Below are 18,422 nucleotides of genomic sequence, written 5' to 3'. Positions count from 1 at the left end.
ACAGGACGCCTCACACCGCACGGCTTTTCCGCGCAGCAAAAATTCCAGAACCACCTCCCTCTTGCCTTTGTTTTTAACAAAAAAAAAAGGTTTGTGTATCCACATGAACAAGTGCACCTGAGAAGTGAAGCAGATTTGCATTTAAAGGCTTATTATATTAGAAGCAACAACATTAAATACTGGTAATGAGTTCTAACTGCAGAGAGGAAGGGGTGGGGAGATTGCAAGGAAAAGGATGGCAGGAAACTGCGAATGTCATTTTAAAGGAAATCATACTGACACTTGACATAAGTGGTAAAAGGAAATCACAGAAACCTCAATCTGAGGAGATGAACATTCATCTGAAAACCACTGAACCCAAACACAAGTTCAATATCTTTAACCATTGTACCACTTCACTTTGCAGCCCCTGGTAGACAGGATACATTGCTGAAGTTATATGTTTAAGTTTCAGTTGCCAGTCCTGCACAAAGATTAAGCAGGAAGGTTAATTTCAGTGTACACTATGCAACCAAGTGAACATTACAGTCTGGAAGTCTAAAAGTAAGTAAATCCTAAGAGAAATGCATACTATAAAATCATTTGCATTATAAAACTGTGGTGCTGTATTAGCAACCACCGACTAGCAAGTAAATCTACTAGTAATGTATTATTTTTTGGATGGTCAGTAACAAAGATCACTGGCAGCCACAAAGTGGAAAGTGGTAAGGAGAGGGAATATTTCCCAGGAGCATCCCTCAATCCTCAAAGACATTCGTCTGTGGTGACAATAACAGAATGTATGGGTCAGCTGTAGCCTAATGGATCCATCAGTTACATTCACTAGCTGTATGTTGTTGTGAAGAATGGAAGATTTGCAGTCAACTGTTAGATATCTTCAAAAGGAGGGTATTATTCACGATTACTACAAATGTCATGTGTGGTGAAAATACACATCTGACTGAAATGTCTGCTAGTTAAACAAAAATGTTCAAATGTGGGTGAAATCTTATGGGACTTAACTGCTAACGTCATCAGTCCCTAAGCTTACACACTACTTAACCTAAATTATCCTAAGGACAAACACACACACCTATGCCCGAGGGAGGACTCGAACCTCCACCAGGGCCAGCCACGCAGTCCATGACTGCAGTGCCTTAGACCGCTCGGCTAGTCCCGCGCGCCATCTGCTAGTCATTGTTCAGATATGTGGATGAGTTGGGAGGGCTCAGTCCACTGCAGGATCTGGTTTGAGAGATTAAGGTTCAATTTGTTGACTTACTTTTATTTGTATTAATTTCATATTACGTGTCCTATACAAGAAATGGGTGTTAGCAAATGTATCAGTGGTTGTTAGGTTTTTGTTTTGTCGTGAAGTATGTGGGGAATTATTAAATAGATGGATCTTTTGGGGGTAGGAGCAGAAACTAACGAGTTTTGTTTTGGTAAGCAGATTGGGGGAGGGTCTGTAGTTTCAGGTGGGGGTTGTTCAGATGATGTACAACAGTGGCTGGAAAATAAGTCTACAAGGATTTTGGTATCACTTACGGAGGAATTCATGCAGAGGGCTGTTAAATATTTTTGGATGGCATTGCTTTTTAAGTGGGGTGGAGGAGGCGAGTTACAACCATCTTGTGATTTATCATAGAGTGGAGTTAAAAAAATTATGATCTGTACTAATGATAGCGAGGGATACTGGGAAAAAAGGGAGGTTGTTTGGGGAGAGGGGGGGGCACATATCTGTTGTGTGGAAGGGTAAAAGGCACTCTTCCATTCTACAGGCACGAATATGCCCCTGTTCGTTAGCTACGTCGGAGTAGGTGCATTTTAGTTGCAATCTCTTTCCACTTACCTGTTTATAATAATAATAATTATTATTATTTTAACCATATTTGGTTTTTTATAATTTAAATGTAGTTTAGTTGTTACTTTATTGATTTTTGTTGTTTGTTTATTGGGGTTCAGACTTCTGACTGGTTTGCAGCAGCCCACTATAAACTCCTCTACCATTTCAACCTCTTCATGTCAGAGCAGCACGTGCAACAGATGTTCCAAGTTGTCAGCTAGATATAGCCCAATCTCTGTCTTCCCCTACAGTTTTTATTCTTTACAGTTCCATCAAGTACCATGGAAGTTATTCCCTGATATCTTAGCACACATGCTATCATCCTGCCCCCCTTTTTTTTGTCAGTTTTTTCCCACATCTTCCTTTCCGCCCCGATTCTGCCTACCTTATCAGTCCACTTAATTTTCAGCATCCAATAACACTACATTTGAAATGCCTCAATTCTCTTCTGTTCTCATTTTCATACAGTCCATAACTCACTCCCACACAATTCCGTGCTCCAAATGTGCATTATTCTGCAAATTAATGCCAATGTTTGATGGTTGTCAACTTCTTTGACTGTGCTAGTTTGCTTTTTACATCTACCTTGCTTCATCTATTAGGTATTATTTTGCTCCCAAAATAACAGAATTCTTTCATTTCATGGTCCCCCATTTTTGATGTTACATTTATAGTTAATGTCATTCTTGCTACTCTTAGTTACTTTATTCTTCCTTTGGTTTACTCTAAATTGACAGCATGATCATTAGACCAATCACTCTGTTCAGCAAGTCCTCCAATACTCCCTCAATTTCACCAAAGATACCAATGTCATCAGCAATTCTTGTCACTGATGTCCTTTCACAATGAATTTCAAATCCACTACTGATCCTTTTTTTTTTTATTTCCATCAATGCTTCTTCGATGAACAGGGGTGCAAGACTACATCCCCGTCTTACACCTTTTGGTTCTGGTCTTCCATTCTTTACTTTCCATCCTTGTTATTGAACACGCTTTATGTTACGCATCTTCCTCCACAGCTTACATCTACTTTCCATTTTATATTGCCAAACATTTTTTCTAGGTCAACAAACCATATAAATGTGTCTCGAGTTTTCCTAAGTCTTGCTTCCATTATCTTGTGTGTCATCAGTACTGCCTCTTGAGTGCATGAGGTTTAAAGCTGATTGTCCGAACACTGAAAACATGTACCTGCCTTTGCTGTCTTCGAGATTGTCTGTTGGTATCTATCCATACTGACTGACTCTGCAAAGCAACTTCAATAGTCCCTTAGTTTTAACTCCCCAAATGATTTTAGAAATTTGAGAGAATGTTTTTTATTGTTTCCACTTTATTGGATCACAAGTCTTTGACAGCTCTGTTGAACTATAATACCAGAACATTGTCATTCATATTGACTCCTTACATCAGACAGTTCAGCCCTCTCACAGAGGTCCTGAATGTACCCCCTCCAACAACCCACTACCTCTTCTGCACGTTGCAGTGGAACTCCTCTTGCACTTGATGTTGAAGCCTTTGCTTTTAGTTTCGCCATGGGTTTTCACTTTTCTATACACTGAACCAGTCCTTCATATGACCATTCCTTTCTCAATACCTTCATATTTTTCCAGCAAACATTTCACCTTGGTTTCCCTGTACTTCGTACTTATTTCATTCTTGCTGTAAGCCTGTCTTTTCCTGAGCATTTGTGTACTTGCTGTTTTTTGTAGATTAACTGAAGTATTTCTTCCATTACCCAAGGTTTCTTTGCAGTTACATTCCTTCTACCAGTATTTGTTGGTCCAACTTCTGTGACTGTCCGTTTTTAGCACCACTGCAAGACGACCTGTCATAAACTTGCAAAAAACATACTGAGAAAAATCAGCTAACAGCAAATGGGAACTAGACCAAAGGTACTGAGAACCACAACCCAGGCACTGTGCTTCGTAACAACAAAATATGCACGCCTGGTACATGCTGAGAAGATCGACTTAAGCCTAAATGAAACATACTCACTAATAACCAGTTGCACAAAAATCAATGCTGCTTCATAAACTACAGAAGGCAGCCAGATTTACGGAGCCCAACTCCTGAAGAGCCTGATCAGAATACAATGGGAAGTTTATGTGTACCCCTGATGCATACCATTCCTTATTTGATTCAACCTAGAAGATTTGAATCTGCAATAGATTCTTGTATATTGAACTTACCAAACCTCCTGATGATTGCTCTCCCCTACTAGAAGTGCCCAGTGGTGAGAACTTGGGATGCAAGACTTGTGATAGCCTCAAATACATCAGAATGGGTGAAACACTAGTGAAGGCGAACCTGCTCAAGTTGGGCCTCATAAATGATTATGACAAGATATGGATATCAGGATACAGAACATCTCTTGACCTGTCCTAAATGCCACAGTAAATTTACCCTCAACAATTTGAGAAGAAAGGAGATATTGAAAGTACAGCAATTTTGGGCTGGAAAACCTTTATCATCAGGCACAAAAATTTGAAGTGCTCATTTTAGACATGTCCATTCTTCTTCAACAGAATACCTGTTGTGGCATTCATTATAGCATGATCTACAGAAGGGGGTCAAGAAGGTAATTTTTGATGAGGTCCAGATGCTTTTGAAAATTTTTTTATTAAGGTAAAGGAGAAAAATCCTCAATATTCCTTACTAATTTTTTATTTTAATTTTCACTCACAAAATATGAAATACAATAGATATGCAAATTTGTATTAAAATCAGTGGGTGAAATTATATCCTCAGTCTTTTTTTTAGAGCCAGTTTCTTAAAGTTAGGTTCATGTGGGGAGCAAATTAAGCGAATAGTATCTTCTAGGTGGGCAGCCATTAGTCTTGAGCAATACCTGTTCGTCAAAAAAATTTTGAAAATGAAATTTCACAACTGTATGTGGAGCCAAACATAAGGTACAGTATATGGCAACTTTTCCGAAATTTTCATATTTTTCTGGGACATGTCCACTCCAAAATACTTCAGTGGATGCAGTTTTATATGTTTGTAAGGAAATGCCTTCCTGCAAGTCTGTTATCTCCACTTGGAGTACAGACTTTAAAAGGCACAACAACGTTGCAGCCACATCCACCCATTCTGATCCTGGAGAAACTTCAAAAGGCGATTTTAAGAACTGCAGCAGCTTCTATATCTCATAAAAGTCTTGGATCTAACTTCAAATTCCTTCTCAAGATCTGACAAAAAAAAACTTGAGAATACTGAAATGTTTATTCCAGAACTACACTCATGCTCATAAATTAAGGATAATGCTGATGCATGGTGAAACAACGCTCTGGTGGGTAGTCTGCAGGTTTAAATCACCTTGGGGTATGACCACGCAGCGCATTTGACCTGCGGTTGTCACACGGTGGCGCTGGCAGCAGTCCACATGGGCAGAGGTGTGTTGGCACATGTCAGAGTATGGTGCAGCGAGTAAGTGTGCAGACGTTTTCAGAAGTGCTAATGGTGACTGTGTGTTGAAAATGGCTCAAAGAACACATACTGATGACATTATGAGGGGTAGCGACTGGAGGCTGGTCAAACACAGCACTGCTTGAATACAGCTCAGCAGTGTGGGATCCGTACCAGATAGGGTTAATAGAAGAGATAGATAAGATCCAACAGAGAGCAGCGTGCTTCGTTACAGGAGCATTTAGTAATCGCGAAAGCGTTACGGAGATGATAGATAAACTCCAGTGGAAGACTCTGCAAGAGAGACGCTCGGTACAGGCTTTTGTTAAAGTTTCGAGAACATACCATCATCGAGGAGTCAAGCAGTATATTGCTCCCTCCTACGTATATCTTGGGAAGAGACCATGAGGATAAAATCAGAGAGATTAGGGGCCACACAGAGGCATACCGACAATCCTTCTTTCCACGAATAATACGGGACTGGAATAGAAGGGAGAACCGATAGAGGTACTCAAGGTACCCTCCGCCACACACCGTCAGGTGGCTTGCGGAGTATGGATGTAGATGTAGATGTTGTAGCACAGGCCCTCCGTGTACCACAAAGTGAGAGCTCAAGATTATGGCAACAATTCCAGCAGACAGGAAACATGTCCAGGCACTACAGTAAGGGATATCCACAGTGTACAACACCACAAGAAGACTGATATCTCACCATCAGTGCCTGCAGATGGCCACGGAGTATTGCAGGTAGCCTTGCTCGGGACCCTACCGCAGCCACTGGAACAGTTGTCTCCAGTCATACAGTCCACAGACGACTCAACAAACATGGTTTATTCACCCGGAGATCTGTAAGGTGCATTCCACTGATCCCTGGTCACAGGAGAGCCCTTAAAGCCTGGTGTCAAGAACACAGTACATGGTCATCAGAACAGTGGGCCCAGGTTACGATCACGGACGAGTCCAGGTATAGTCTGAACAGTGATTCTCGCCGGATTTTCATCTGGCGTGTACCAGGAACCAGATACCAACCCTTTAATGTCCTCGAATGGGACCTGTATGGAGGTCGTGGTTTGATGGTGTGGAGTGGGATTATGATCGGTGCATGTACAACCCTGCAGAGGAACTATAACAGGTCAGGTGTATCGGGACATCATTTTGCACCAGTATGTTCACCTTTTCAGGGGTGCAGTGGGCCCCACCTTCCTCCTAATGGATGATAACACATGGCCCCAACGAGCTGCCATCATGGAGGAATACCTTGAAACAGAAGATATCAGGCGAATGGAGCGGCCTGCCTGTTCTCCAGACCTAAACCCCATCCAGCACATCTGGGATGCTCTCGGTCGACGTATCGCTGCATGTCTTCAAACCCCTACGACACTTCAGGAGCTCCAACAGGTACTGGTGCAAGAATGAGAGGCTATACTGCTGCTCAACCACCTGATCCAGAGTATGCCAACCCGTTGTACGGCCTGTGTATGTGTGTGTGGTGATCATATCCCATATTGATGTCAGGGTACATGCGCAGGAAACAGTGGTGTTTTGTAGCACATGTGTTTCGGGATGGTTTTCTCAACTTATCGCCAATACTGTGGACTTATAGATCTGTGCCATGCATGTTCCCTATGTGCTTATGCTATTTGCACCAGTTTTGTGTAGTGCCATGCTGTGTGGCACCACATTCTGCAATTATCCTTAATTTATGAGCATGAGTGTATTTTTATATACAAAAACTGTTGGAAAGTGATAATATTCTTAATGTGCAATGCCTGTTTCAAAGGTCTCCAGCTTGCGACCGAAAGAACACACACTTTGTATCAAATCACATATTAATTTCCCATTTCCTTGTAGCATGGGTATTGACTGCATTTAAATGTTTCAGAACATCTTTCTAGAAAGCTGCAGCTAGCATACTGTGTTGGTCTGCTAGGAACTCTCAACAGTTTCTTGCTTCTTGTGAATCCAGGTTTTCTAAGAAGGATGTTACTTCGCCTTTTATTTGCTAAAATGTTCGATAACTTGACCTCACCTTAGCCAACGTATGTTGTGGTACTGCAGTAGGTCAGAATGCACCAAATCACACTCATAAAGAAACTCCAGAACTGTCTGTGCTGAAGAGCAGATCGAGACCTCATAAAATTCATTGACTTGTCCATTACTTCTTTCAGAGTCACGCTAAGTTTTCCACAAATAGCTGCCTGGTGAGTTATTCACTGATAAGATATCTTTGATTCTCTTTATTAGTCTTTTTTCTTTGCCTATCACGGCTGTGGCCCTGTCAGTTGAAACAGACACAGTTTTATCAAACAGACACCGTTTGATTTTGTCACACAGCCATGAAAAGTCTTAACTAAATCTTCTCTGGGAGTCTTGTCTTTCAACAGCAATATCGTTAGCAATTCTTTCCCAAATCCATCACTTTCAACATCAAAAAACTGCAAGAAACTGGACATTTGTTCTTCATCAACAACAATGCATGATTCATCTAGTGCTTGGGGTAACAAGGTGCCTTCTGCAGAAGTTCAAGGAAACAGCAGCCAAATTTTGGTTCTTCTTTTATTACTTCTTGTCAATAATGGAATACCTTAGACCATGGCAACAACATAATACTTCTCTTCAAAAAGTGCCACAACCACATCCAAAATACATTTTTTTACCATCTCAGAGCCTGAAAACAGCTTCTGGTGTTAATTAAGCATCCAACACACATGCATCGCTGCTTCTGCAGATTTTTCTTGCTAGCTCACAGAGCAAACTAGGAAAGTTGTGCCTTTTTTGTAAGAAGCTAGATATGGCTGGGGATTTCCTTGATGTGCTTCACTGCCCAGAGGAAAATTGTTATGGAACTTCTGACGAGTTGTTTTGTAGTGTCGCTCTAAATTGGCACTTTTAACAATACTGACAGTTCTGTTGCATATGAGACAAACTGGAACAGCTCCAGGCCTATCAGGGAGGTGCGGGGTGGGGGGGGGGGGGGTGTAAAACAATATTGTTCAGTCCACTGAGTCAAAACCTTTCCATTTTCACTGTTCACTATTTACTAGGAACCATATCGATGCAAAAGAAATGTTGTAAGCTTCAATAATAACAAAATGCTTTGTACAAGATAGCAACAACTACTGATGAAGTGGAAATAAAATTTGTGTACTGTATTTAGAGTCATTCTTCACAAAAATACTGGTGCCCAGCACAATGAACTGCAAAGGAGCTACTTCCTTGTCAAAGTGTATGCTGCCGCACACCAAAGGAGCTGTACTGTGCTTTGTTGTCAAAGATTGCCACCACACACTGAACTAGTCCAAAGTTCCATTTAAAGTAGCTTTAAGCTATTGTTCCAGTTACGAGCACAAAAAATGGTGTTTAAATGAATATGCCTACTCACATGTAACAGACGTTTCAGAGGTTGCCAGAGTATGAAATCGATTTATAAAATTTTCTTATTCATTAAATAAAATTCTTGTGCTGCATTCGTGTGTCCAGAGCTTTTAAGTGGATTGACACAACATGCTGAGCTGATGGGCCAGCTTGCTCCCTTTCATCCCCAATCTTCAGTGTACTCCCCTGCACTGCACAGCATAGCAGCTACATATTTAATCCACCTATATGTACCTATTAAGAGTTCTAATCAGCAGTTAATTGTACTAGAAAAAATTGTAAGGGTGCAATCATTAAACTGCTACCTAAAGAAAAATATTTTTTAAAAAAATAAATGAATACATAATTTATACTTCCAAAATATATTTGGCGGGCCAGTTTTTGACCTGCCACAGTCCGGACCTGGACCACGGTCCGCCCGTTGCTGACCGCTGATCTAGAGCCTTAGAGAACTTCAAACACATCTCAATAAATTCACTATCCCACTTCTTTCCACACTGATTCATCTGGAAGAGTCTCTTAAAATTTCATCCTACTCTTCATCATTACTAAATTGTGATCTGGGTCTATATCTCCTCCAGGGCATGCCTTACAACCCAATATCTAATTTCAGAATATCTGTCTGACCATTATGTAACTCAGCTAGAATCATCCCATGACTCAAATCGTAACTGGACTATTTTTAGCTATACACTATGCGTCAAATATTGAAACAGCATTTAGTAAGGTCCCTTCCGTGTATTCCTCCTTTTGTGATTTCTGAACAGTGTATTCCTGTGATTTTTGGACAGTGTATTCACTATTACTAAGTGAAAATTAATGCAAAACTCAACCAGTCTTTCAATCTCTCATTCTTACCACTGGGATGATATTTGTCCGTAGTTCTGTCTGATGAGCCTGCCCCTATTACAGGGTTCCAACCACTCCCAATTATTAGATTTTCATCGCCCTTTGCATACTGTGATATGAGTGCATCAACATGTCAAAAAGAACGGACACAACATGAAATGCGCAGCTGTGATGAATATTTCGTAAATTAAATGTGTGGGGGCGAGGGGGGGGGGGGGGGGGGGGGGGAGAAAGGAAAGGAAGTGAACTAATGATATCAGCTGCACAGGAATGTTTTGCAAAATCTGTGACAGAGAGTGAAAATGCGTGCCAGACCCGGACATGTCCAAAAGAACAGATACCATGCGAAATCCACAGCTGTCATAAATATTATGTACACTGAAGGTGGGTGGGGTAAAAAGGAAAGAGGCACTGAATCCACAACCCTCAGTGCAGACGCAAATTTACATTCCATCTTAGTGGGGATCTAAAATTAGTGAGCACAAAGAACATAGACAGGGACTGTGGATCGGTGGCACTGGGTGGGAGTGAGAATCAGCCATGGAGTGTGCCGAGATAGTCGGCACACTTGCAATAAACACTATGACCAGGTGGTGCAGTGGTGAATGCAACCAGTAAGCAGGACATCCTAACTCCAGGTCCTGTCCGGCGTGCATTTTCACTCATCACTGCTGATTCTGCAAAAAGTTCAGATGTAGCTGATACTATTAGTTATTCTCCTTTCTCCCCCCCCCCCCCCCCCTTAGTTTACATAATACTTTACATACTCAACTGCACATTCTATATCCTCGTACACTTTCCGTAGTTCATCTGCTGTTTGTGGTGTTGCCCATGTATAACTGAATTATTGTTCTTGGTGCTGGTTTGACACCGAGTCTGATAAGAAAATCCTATAATTGAACTGTTTATAGTAACTCACTCTATGCTGTATCTTCCTACTCCCATTACACCATTTTCTGGTGCTACTGATATTACTTTACTTTTGTCTGACTGTAAACCCTTAACATATATATTTTTTTTAATAACTAAATTGACCCTTTGCATTTCCCCTTCCATATTTTTTAGTTCCTCTACCATACTCAAAACTTCCCTGTCTCATTCAGACCTCAAGTGGTGGTGGTGGTGGTTTTTGGGGGAAGGAGACCAGACAGCGAAGTCATCGGTCTCATCGGATTAGGGAAGGACGGGGAAGGAAGTCGGCCGTGCCCTTTGAAAGGAACCATACCGGCATTTGCCTGGAGCGATTTAGGGAAATCACGGAAAACCTAAATCAGGATGGCCGGACGCGGGATTGAACCGTCGTCCTCCCGAATGCGAGTCCAGCGTCTAACCACTGCGCCACCTCGCTCGGTAGACCTCAAGTCTATATGCTCTTAGTCATAGAATGTTAACCTTTTATTGGTTATTAGGTCACCCCTTCCTTGGCATATTCCTCCCATAGATCTAAATGATGGCTTAAGATGCAATCTTTTGCTAATGGAGAAATCATCATGACACTTTTTTCATTACAGATCATACGTCATGTGGCTACACCTTAAGAGTGTTCAGTACAGTGATTTGTATTACCTTCTGCACAGTCATGCTCTAGATTATTGCTGATTCTTCTACCTATTAGGTGCAGCATTCCCACTTCAACTGTATCAATAAGACCTGAGCCTTTGTCTACTCCTCAGTCCCCTTTGACAAAGGAGTGGCTCCTTGTACCAGAAGTCTTTGGCCACCACTCCCGACCATTTTGATTCAGAATTTCGGTAATGTCTGGGACTGAACCAGAGACATCTTGATTACTAGTCAAACATGCTACTCCTACACCTAGGGAAGATTTGGGATGGGTTTGTTTGATGTATGGTACCAGCTTTTTGTCATTATAGTGGGCTTTAAATATTATTTTTTTGTTTTTTAATTAAGCTTTCTTTTGTTTTGATGATTTTTTTTATCTTTCAGTTATATTCTATTTCTGAGTTACAATCTCTGTTTTACAGCGAAACATGCGTATGGCAAGTTTAGCTCTGCCGTTTTGTTGAAGTCCTCTGTGTTATGTAAAAACTGTTTTTACAGTTATTTGGGGGTGTTGGTAGAATATTTGTGCTTGATTGTGGCTGGTTTGCTTTATGTTATTGTGTCACCAATTTATTTAATTACGTAACTTATGTGTGTGATATGTGAAATTAGTTGCCACGATGTTTAGTTTTTGTGTTGATAGCAGACATTTCAGTATAACTGCGAATCAACTGTACTTACTGATACTGGTTGTTAGCTCTGTCCTATAAAATAATGGTGATGTAGCATGTGAAGTCATGTGGGTGCAAACAGAAAGGGAACAGACCACCGACAGTATTTCTTGAGTTTTTATTAGTTTTTTAGGATGTGGAGTGTAGCCTGAAATCTAATTTAGATTGGGAGGTGACAGTTTGGTTGTGAGTTGGCAAAGCAGTTAAAACTAATTTTTAATATTACAGCTCTACACAATCCCATTCATATGCTTTTACCTGATATGAGTTTCAGACACACATACGTCAACGTATTAGATTTGTATACAACATGAGCATACAAATTATCAGTGTGATAAAATTTCAATTAAAACTGAAACACAAATGTGTGTAAGGCACTCTAGGGTTCCCTACAAACATATATCTGTAAGTCAATCCATGTGTCAATATTACATGCATTGCACAAATGCACTTTATTCAACGACAGAATAAGTTCTTTATGAATTTGGCAATGACTCCAGACAAAGGCTGAAATTTACGTCCCTGACATGACAAAGAAAACACTAAAAAATTCCATCCGGGTAGAGAAATAATTAATAATACATTCTACTGATACGTTCATCAGCGTGCAGCTTTACTCGAAGCTTGAGTAATACAATAAACAAGTTTCGATTTTATAACATCAAACACATTGACACGGTTATATGTATTCCGTCATCCCCAGTCGAATTCGTAAAAAAAAAAATAAATAAAATAGCACAAGCGAAGCATTTATGTCTACTCTAAATGATTTACATTAAAGATTTATACTGGCAAATATGATGATAAATCAAGTTCTCACTTACTCTGTCAATTGCTTTCCCTACTTTCGAGACGGTACTGTGCAGGTCGCGGTGATCCGTAGCCAGTCGCTGAACTGTTTCTCGGACTTTATCCAGAGTTTGCTTTAGAATGACAATTTGCGCAGTTGTCAGTTCATAATCTACGGGTCCTGAAAATAAGGAACTGCACTCAAAACTGACAAACCGTTCAAACGTAGCACTAATGCGGCCACTGTGACACAATGCGAACACAGAAAAATTGACACAAACTTTTAAAAGTTCATTTACCTTCAGCAAACTCTTTCTTTAGGTCTTCTAAGTTGTCTGTTATTTCTCTCAAAACACGATCAGCATGCTCATTGATTCCTCCAAACTTCGATAATACTTTGTCAACTTCTCTTTCAACCGCATTACATGCATCCATTGTCAAATACTCAACTTGTTTTCTGCAACTAAGCTAAGATAAATAAAAACATTCGACAAAACAAAGCTACCGAGGACACATAGGTATTACATCTTTGGAATCGCTGGAACTACTAGAAGGCGAAGAAAAGGGATTCCAAAAATTTTGACCGTATACAAAGGTAAATATCTTTACCACAGTGGCGAGTGTCGAATGGACGCAAAGTATTCACTTCTTATCCAGCACAAACTGGAAACAACAGCGAATTTAATGGAAACATGGGTTGGCAAAGGCTATATTATAAAATGTTTTTGGATAAGCGCTGCCGAATTTTCAGGATTCTCCGCAAAATTGGCAACTTTGCACTCACAAGGCGTCACAATTTGGGCAAGGACCGGAGTTCTCTGAACGGGCAGTACACTACAAACGGCAGCTGGCGTTCAAGAAAGCGGTGGCTACCTGCTGCCTAAGCTCAGCAGGTGCCGCAGTGAGACGACTGCAGGCCTCGAGGCCTTGGTGTGAGGTAACAACAAATGAAAGTCGTAATTTCTCTTCTGGTGCTATGAAAAAACCTACTCGTAGTTAAGACGAATGACTAATTATTCATGTAGTATATAATGTTATGTTACTTTAACACCATAAATAACATTAGCAGTTTGTATTAATTATTGCATAGATGTACTGCTGGAGGCAGGAAGGTAAGCAACCAAGCTCGTTGTGTATAGTACCGCCGAGTGGTAAAAATCATGAAAATCCAAGGAGGGCAGCGCCACTGTGAATGTGGGATTCAACCATGCAACTTTGCTGCCTGCAGTTTCCAAGTAGAGAGTAACTCAATACACCTGGGTAGACCTACAACGGAAACAATGAGCATCAAATTTAGTGAGTACTTCCTTACAGTGGCAGCAGATGTCGCACCTCTATAAACGACCGAATACAGCAGCTAGCTTCAAAAATACAGCTCTAAGAAATAAATAGAATTCATCATATCACTAAAAAGAAGTGGGTGATACTTCTGGCATAATACTAAAATCTTGTACTGATTTAATAGGATTACCCTAACATATTTTTGTAATCAATCAGTGATTTATAGGATATTTCCAGCCAGATTTAAATATGCTGCAGTAATATCTATTAATAAGCCACCTCCTCTAATTACAGACCTATTTCCTTCCAGTCTTTTCAAAATTGTTTGCGAAAGTGGCCTATGATAGAATATTGACTCACTTAACCCAGCAGAACTTGTTAACTTCTTCCCAGTTTGACTTTCATTAAGGTTTCTCCACAGACAACACATTACAGAACCTTATAAATGAGATAGAGATAATGAGGATGGTGTGGAAAATATGATTCTACTTGAGATCGAAAATTTTGTGGCATTAGTAGTAGGCGTCTTATGGAATCTCGCCTTCAAGATAGAAAGGAACAGACTTTTTCAGAAACTTGAAACTTACAATTACTCCAGCTGTTTTTGTAATCTGCTCTTGATGTGAGCAATGTATGACCTAGACTATTAGCTTGGCTCACGTCAGTATCATAGGGGTCTATTGTATGCTGGCACTTTGAAGTCCATGCATCTTATAAAGAACTGACCCTTGTATCCTTATAACGTTGTAGACTGGTTAGTGAAATAACTTAGAAATAAATAAACTGCATGGATTAATCATGTGGCGTTTGTCGAAAGAGAATACCTTTTGCTTAAACCCAATGAATGTTTATTCGAAACATTTCAAAAATTTGTAAATGGTGGCCTTATACAACAGTGAATTCAAATTAAAACAATGATAAAAATAATTAATGAATGCATCAGAGTAACCTCAACAGAACATGTGTATGCGAAGTACTTTTAACAGATGATTAATTACCAAATTCGAAGGCAAATATACAATTTCCTATAGTACAGTTTCTACTATTAACTGTGACAAAAAACTGTGTTCATTATCCTAAACAATCACTGCAAAAACAAGCACAAATACATCACATGAAAGTCTCAATATTACCTGCAGCAATACAGTTCCTAGCTGCTTCAAGCCTCACTAATGAAGTTGAAGTTTCTACGGGCAATCAAATGCAGTCACCAAAACAACAATCAAATATTTCAGTTCCAGTGAAAATAAGTATGGGCCTACTCTCACCAAAACAGTTCTAAAGAGGCTCAAAATTTAAATAAAGATAGACATTTTAACTAGTGCAGCTGCTTCATCACCTAGATGATTTCGACTGCCACCATCAATACAGCTTCCAGTGGCGATAGACTACCCACCAAGCATAAATTTTGTCGACCTCCTGACCTGCAATAATGGGTCCAAGTTTACAAGGCAAGCCGAGTTTAGGCGAGGAATGCCAATATCAGTGATTCTTACATGGTGCACATCACGAAATCAGCTTAACCATTACATCCTGCGACTATACTGTTTTATCACTGAATGAATATCTAAGTACACTGAAGTTGCAAAGGGAAGTTCTTTTAGAAAAACTGTTAAGAACTAAAGCTACTGTAATTTGTAACATTGTATCACTGTAAGAGCTACAACTATTGAAATTGGTAGCATGTTGAAAAATGATTATTTAAATATGTATCATTTTGAACTTAGTAATAAGTCCAATATCATCCTGTACACTGTACTACATATGATCAAAGGACTCAATAAATAAATAAATAAATAAAGTATGCATATTATATTGGATATAGGAGAGTGCAGTACCTAGGTACACTTTTCAGACTTTTGTCTCTATCAAGCCCTTTTATAGAAGTTTAATATATTTCCTTATTTCATTCCCAAATAATGGTTTGCTTTTTATTTGCTGCGGACTCTACCAAAATTACGAAAATTATTCTACAAAATTAAGATATTACAAATGTGAAAATATGTTTTAAGCTACAACATGAGCATGTACTCAGAACCAAGTATTGGGCTGAAATTTGAAAGCATTGAGAAAGAGTTTCAATATTGTATTTAATACTCCGCCTGTTATATTATCCCTCTACTTCACACCAGTAATCAGTAAGAGAAAACAAATTAAGCAGAAGTATTGTCAAAAACCAGTTAATAGTTAAATACATTATGAAACATAAGCTATCAGAAACTACCAAAAATTCATATTTTAAAGACAAGTAAAATTGTTAAGATGTTAAAGAAGCTCAGTCCATTTGCAAGTATTATGTGTTCCATTGTAAGAGAAATTCTTCTGTCTCAAGGTACAAGGTAGTGTATGACTGACAAACTATGGCTTAACTGACCACTTTTTACGTGAATAGTGGTAAAATACTGCATATAGCATTTTACTCACCACAAAATTCTGTACCTGAAGAATTAACAATATATTCCAAATAGCTTTAATATATTATACAGCACTTAAACATGTAGGATACAAAATATCTACAAATGCTGTGCAAAACACAACCTGATGTCCAACAACAACGAAAACTATAGAAAATGGCGGAAAATGCTTATGGTGATTTCCAGGGTGCATTCGTTCATGTAATTCTAAAAACGATCACTAGACTGAAGTATCGACCAAAAAACGTGTATTCCTAGGTGTACTACCATCTAGGTACAACCCTCTCCTCTACTCATTCTCTACTGATGGCAGGAGCTGCTTCTGAAATTATGCTACGCGAAGTCCCTCCTTCTTGCATATCACTGGCACTCAGACCATTTAAGTTAATTTTTTGCAAGGAAAACATTGTCTCATGTTGTCAAGCACAAGAATCTTAATTAATTCAAAACCATAAACATTGGTTTTATCAATGCAAATACAGTTACTCCGACACTTTTTCAGCATCTCATCTTGAGCACTATTCATAATAATGAGAGCCAATTCTTCTTGTCTTAGAAGTGAATGAGTTAGGCTGCTCACGTCTTGTGGCTTGACACACATGGATTATCACTAGTGATTTTGTTAATCCACACTACTGCTTTGGTACCATCGTCCACATCTACATTTACATTTATATTTCGCAAACCACCTTGCGATGTGTAGCGGAGTGTACTTTATGTACCAATGTCAATTCCTCTTTCCCGTTCCAGTCGCGAATGGTTCACGAGAAGAACGATTGTTAGTAAGTCTCCATCTAGACTCGAATGAATCTAATTAAACCTTCATGGTCTTTTCACGAGACTTACATGGGAAGAAGCAATATTTTGGTTGACTCTTCTATGAGTGTACACTCTAGGAATTTAAACAATAAACCACACCATGTTGCAGAATACTTCTCTCACAGCATCTACATCTATGCCACTTTCATAGGACTGTCAATCCTAAGGGCCCGGGTTCGATTCCCGGCTGGGTCAGAGATTTTCTCCATGCAGGGACTGGGTGTTGTGTTGTCCTAATCATCATCATTTCATCCCCATCGACGCGCAAGTCGCCGAAGTGGCGTCAAATCGAAAGACTTGCACCAGCAGAGTGGTCTACCCGACGGGAGGCCCTCATCACACGACATTATTATAGTTACTAAATGAACCTATAACCAAATGCACTGGACTTCTTTGGATCACCACACCAAGTTGCAGAAAGCTTCTCTCACAGCATCTACATCTATGCCACTTTCATAGTTACTAAATGAACCTATAACCAAATGCACTGGACTTCTTTGAATCTTCTCTACTTCCTTTGTCAACCCTATCTGGTACAGATCCCAGACTGACAAACAGTTTTCCATTACTGGTCAAATGAGGGTTTGTAAGCCACCCTCTATGTGGGTGTATTATTTTCCCTGGGAATTCTTCCAATGAACCACAGTCTGGCATCTGGTTTACCTGTGGTTAGTTTTATGTGCCACATCCATCAATGCTATCTGTAGCACATTACCATTTAATTTTTGGAATCCTATACCAGTTATTTTTCGATGAGGTCATAATTTTACTTTATTGATTATGGCGAGATGGTCAAAGAAGCTGATAGGAATGACATCATAACCTTGGACATTAGTTCTCATTCAGGTATAGATTGTATCAAGTCTTGACATTGCTACTGCCGAAAATACATGTAATGAGTACACATAATAGTTAGTTGCTCTCAGCCACATCTTTCATCTTCAGACATCCATTTTTTTCTTTTTGCAGTGGACCGCAGAAGGGTTCTGTGCATTTTGAATTTATCTCCCTTAAAATGCATTTTAGATGTTTTCCCTCTCAATATAGATTTTGGATGTGTATTATATCAATTTAACGAAGTCCTGGATTGAGAAAAATATGTTTGCCCCAACTTTAGTATAACAGTTACATATAATATATATATCATCTGTTCTTGAGTCAATGTTAACAAAGATCATCTACAATACACCTGTCAGCCATATTTTTTTAGTGAAGTATAAGTTATATTATGTACAACTGTCAGTCACCTTTCTATATTTAAATAGAATATTGCTGCACTTGGTACTAAATCCCACCATTATCAAATATTATGCTACGACACCTTTCTACAGTGTATACATCTCCTCCTGATATGGAAACACAATTTGTTTATGAAGTATAGTTAGTACTTCAGCAGAGCAATGGAATCAGGAGCATAACACAGATTTCTGCAAC

General features: G+C 39.5%; 1 protein-coding gene across 1 annotated transcript in view; it reads right to left on the bottom strand.

Annotated features, from left to right (window-relative positions):
- LOC124549101 (E3 ubiquitin-protein ligase RMND5A) overlaps positions 1-12,995 on the bottom strand; it is an 84,820-nt gene extending 71,825 nt beyond the window's left edge. The window contains exons 1-2 of the mRNA XM_047125218.1: positions 12,774-12,995; positions 12,510-12,655 (exon numbers count right to left, since the gene is read on the bottom strand). Coding sequence (XP_046981174.1) covers positions 12,510-12,655; positions 12,774-12,909 — 282 coding nt within the window. The 5' untranslated portion in view covers positions 12,910-12,995. The remainder of the gene's footprint in view (positions 1-12,509; positions 12,656-12,773) is intronic.
- Between the last annotated feature and the right edge of the window lie 5,427 nt (positions 12,996-18,422).

Source organism: Schistocerca americana, chromosome 1, assembly GCF_021461395.2.
Source record: "Schistocerca americana isolate TAMUIC-IGC-003095 chromosome 1, iqSchAmer2.1, whole genome shotgun sequence".
Taxonomy (NCBI): domain Eukaryota; kingdom Metazoa; phylum Arthropoda; class Insecta; order Orthoptera; family Acrididae; genus Schistocerca; species Schistocerca americana.
This window is presented reverse-complemented; position numbering and strand designations above follow the sequence as displayed.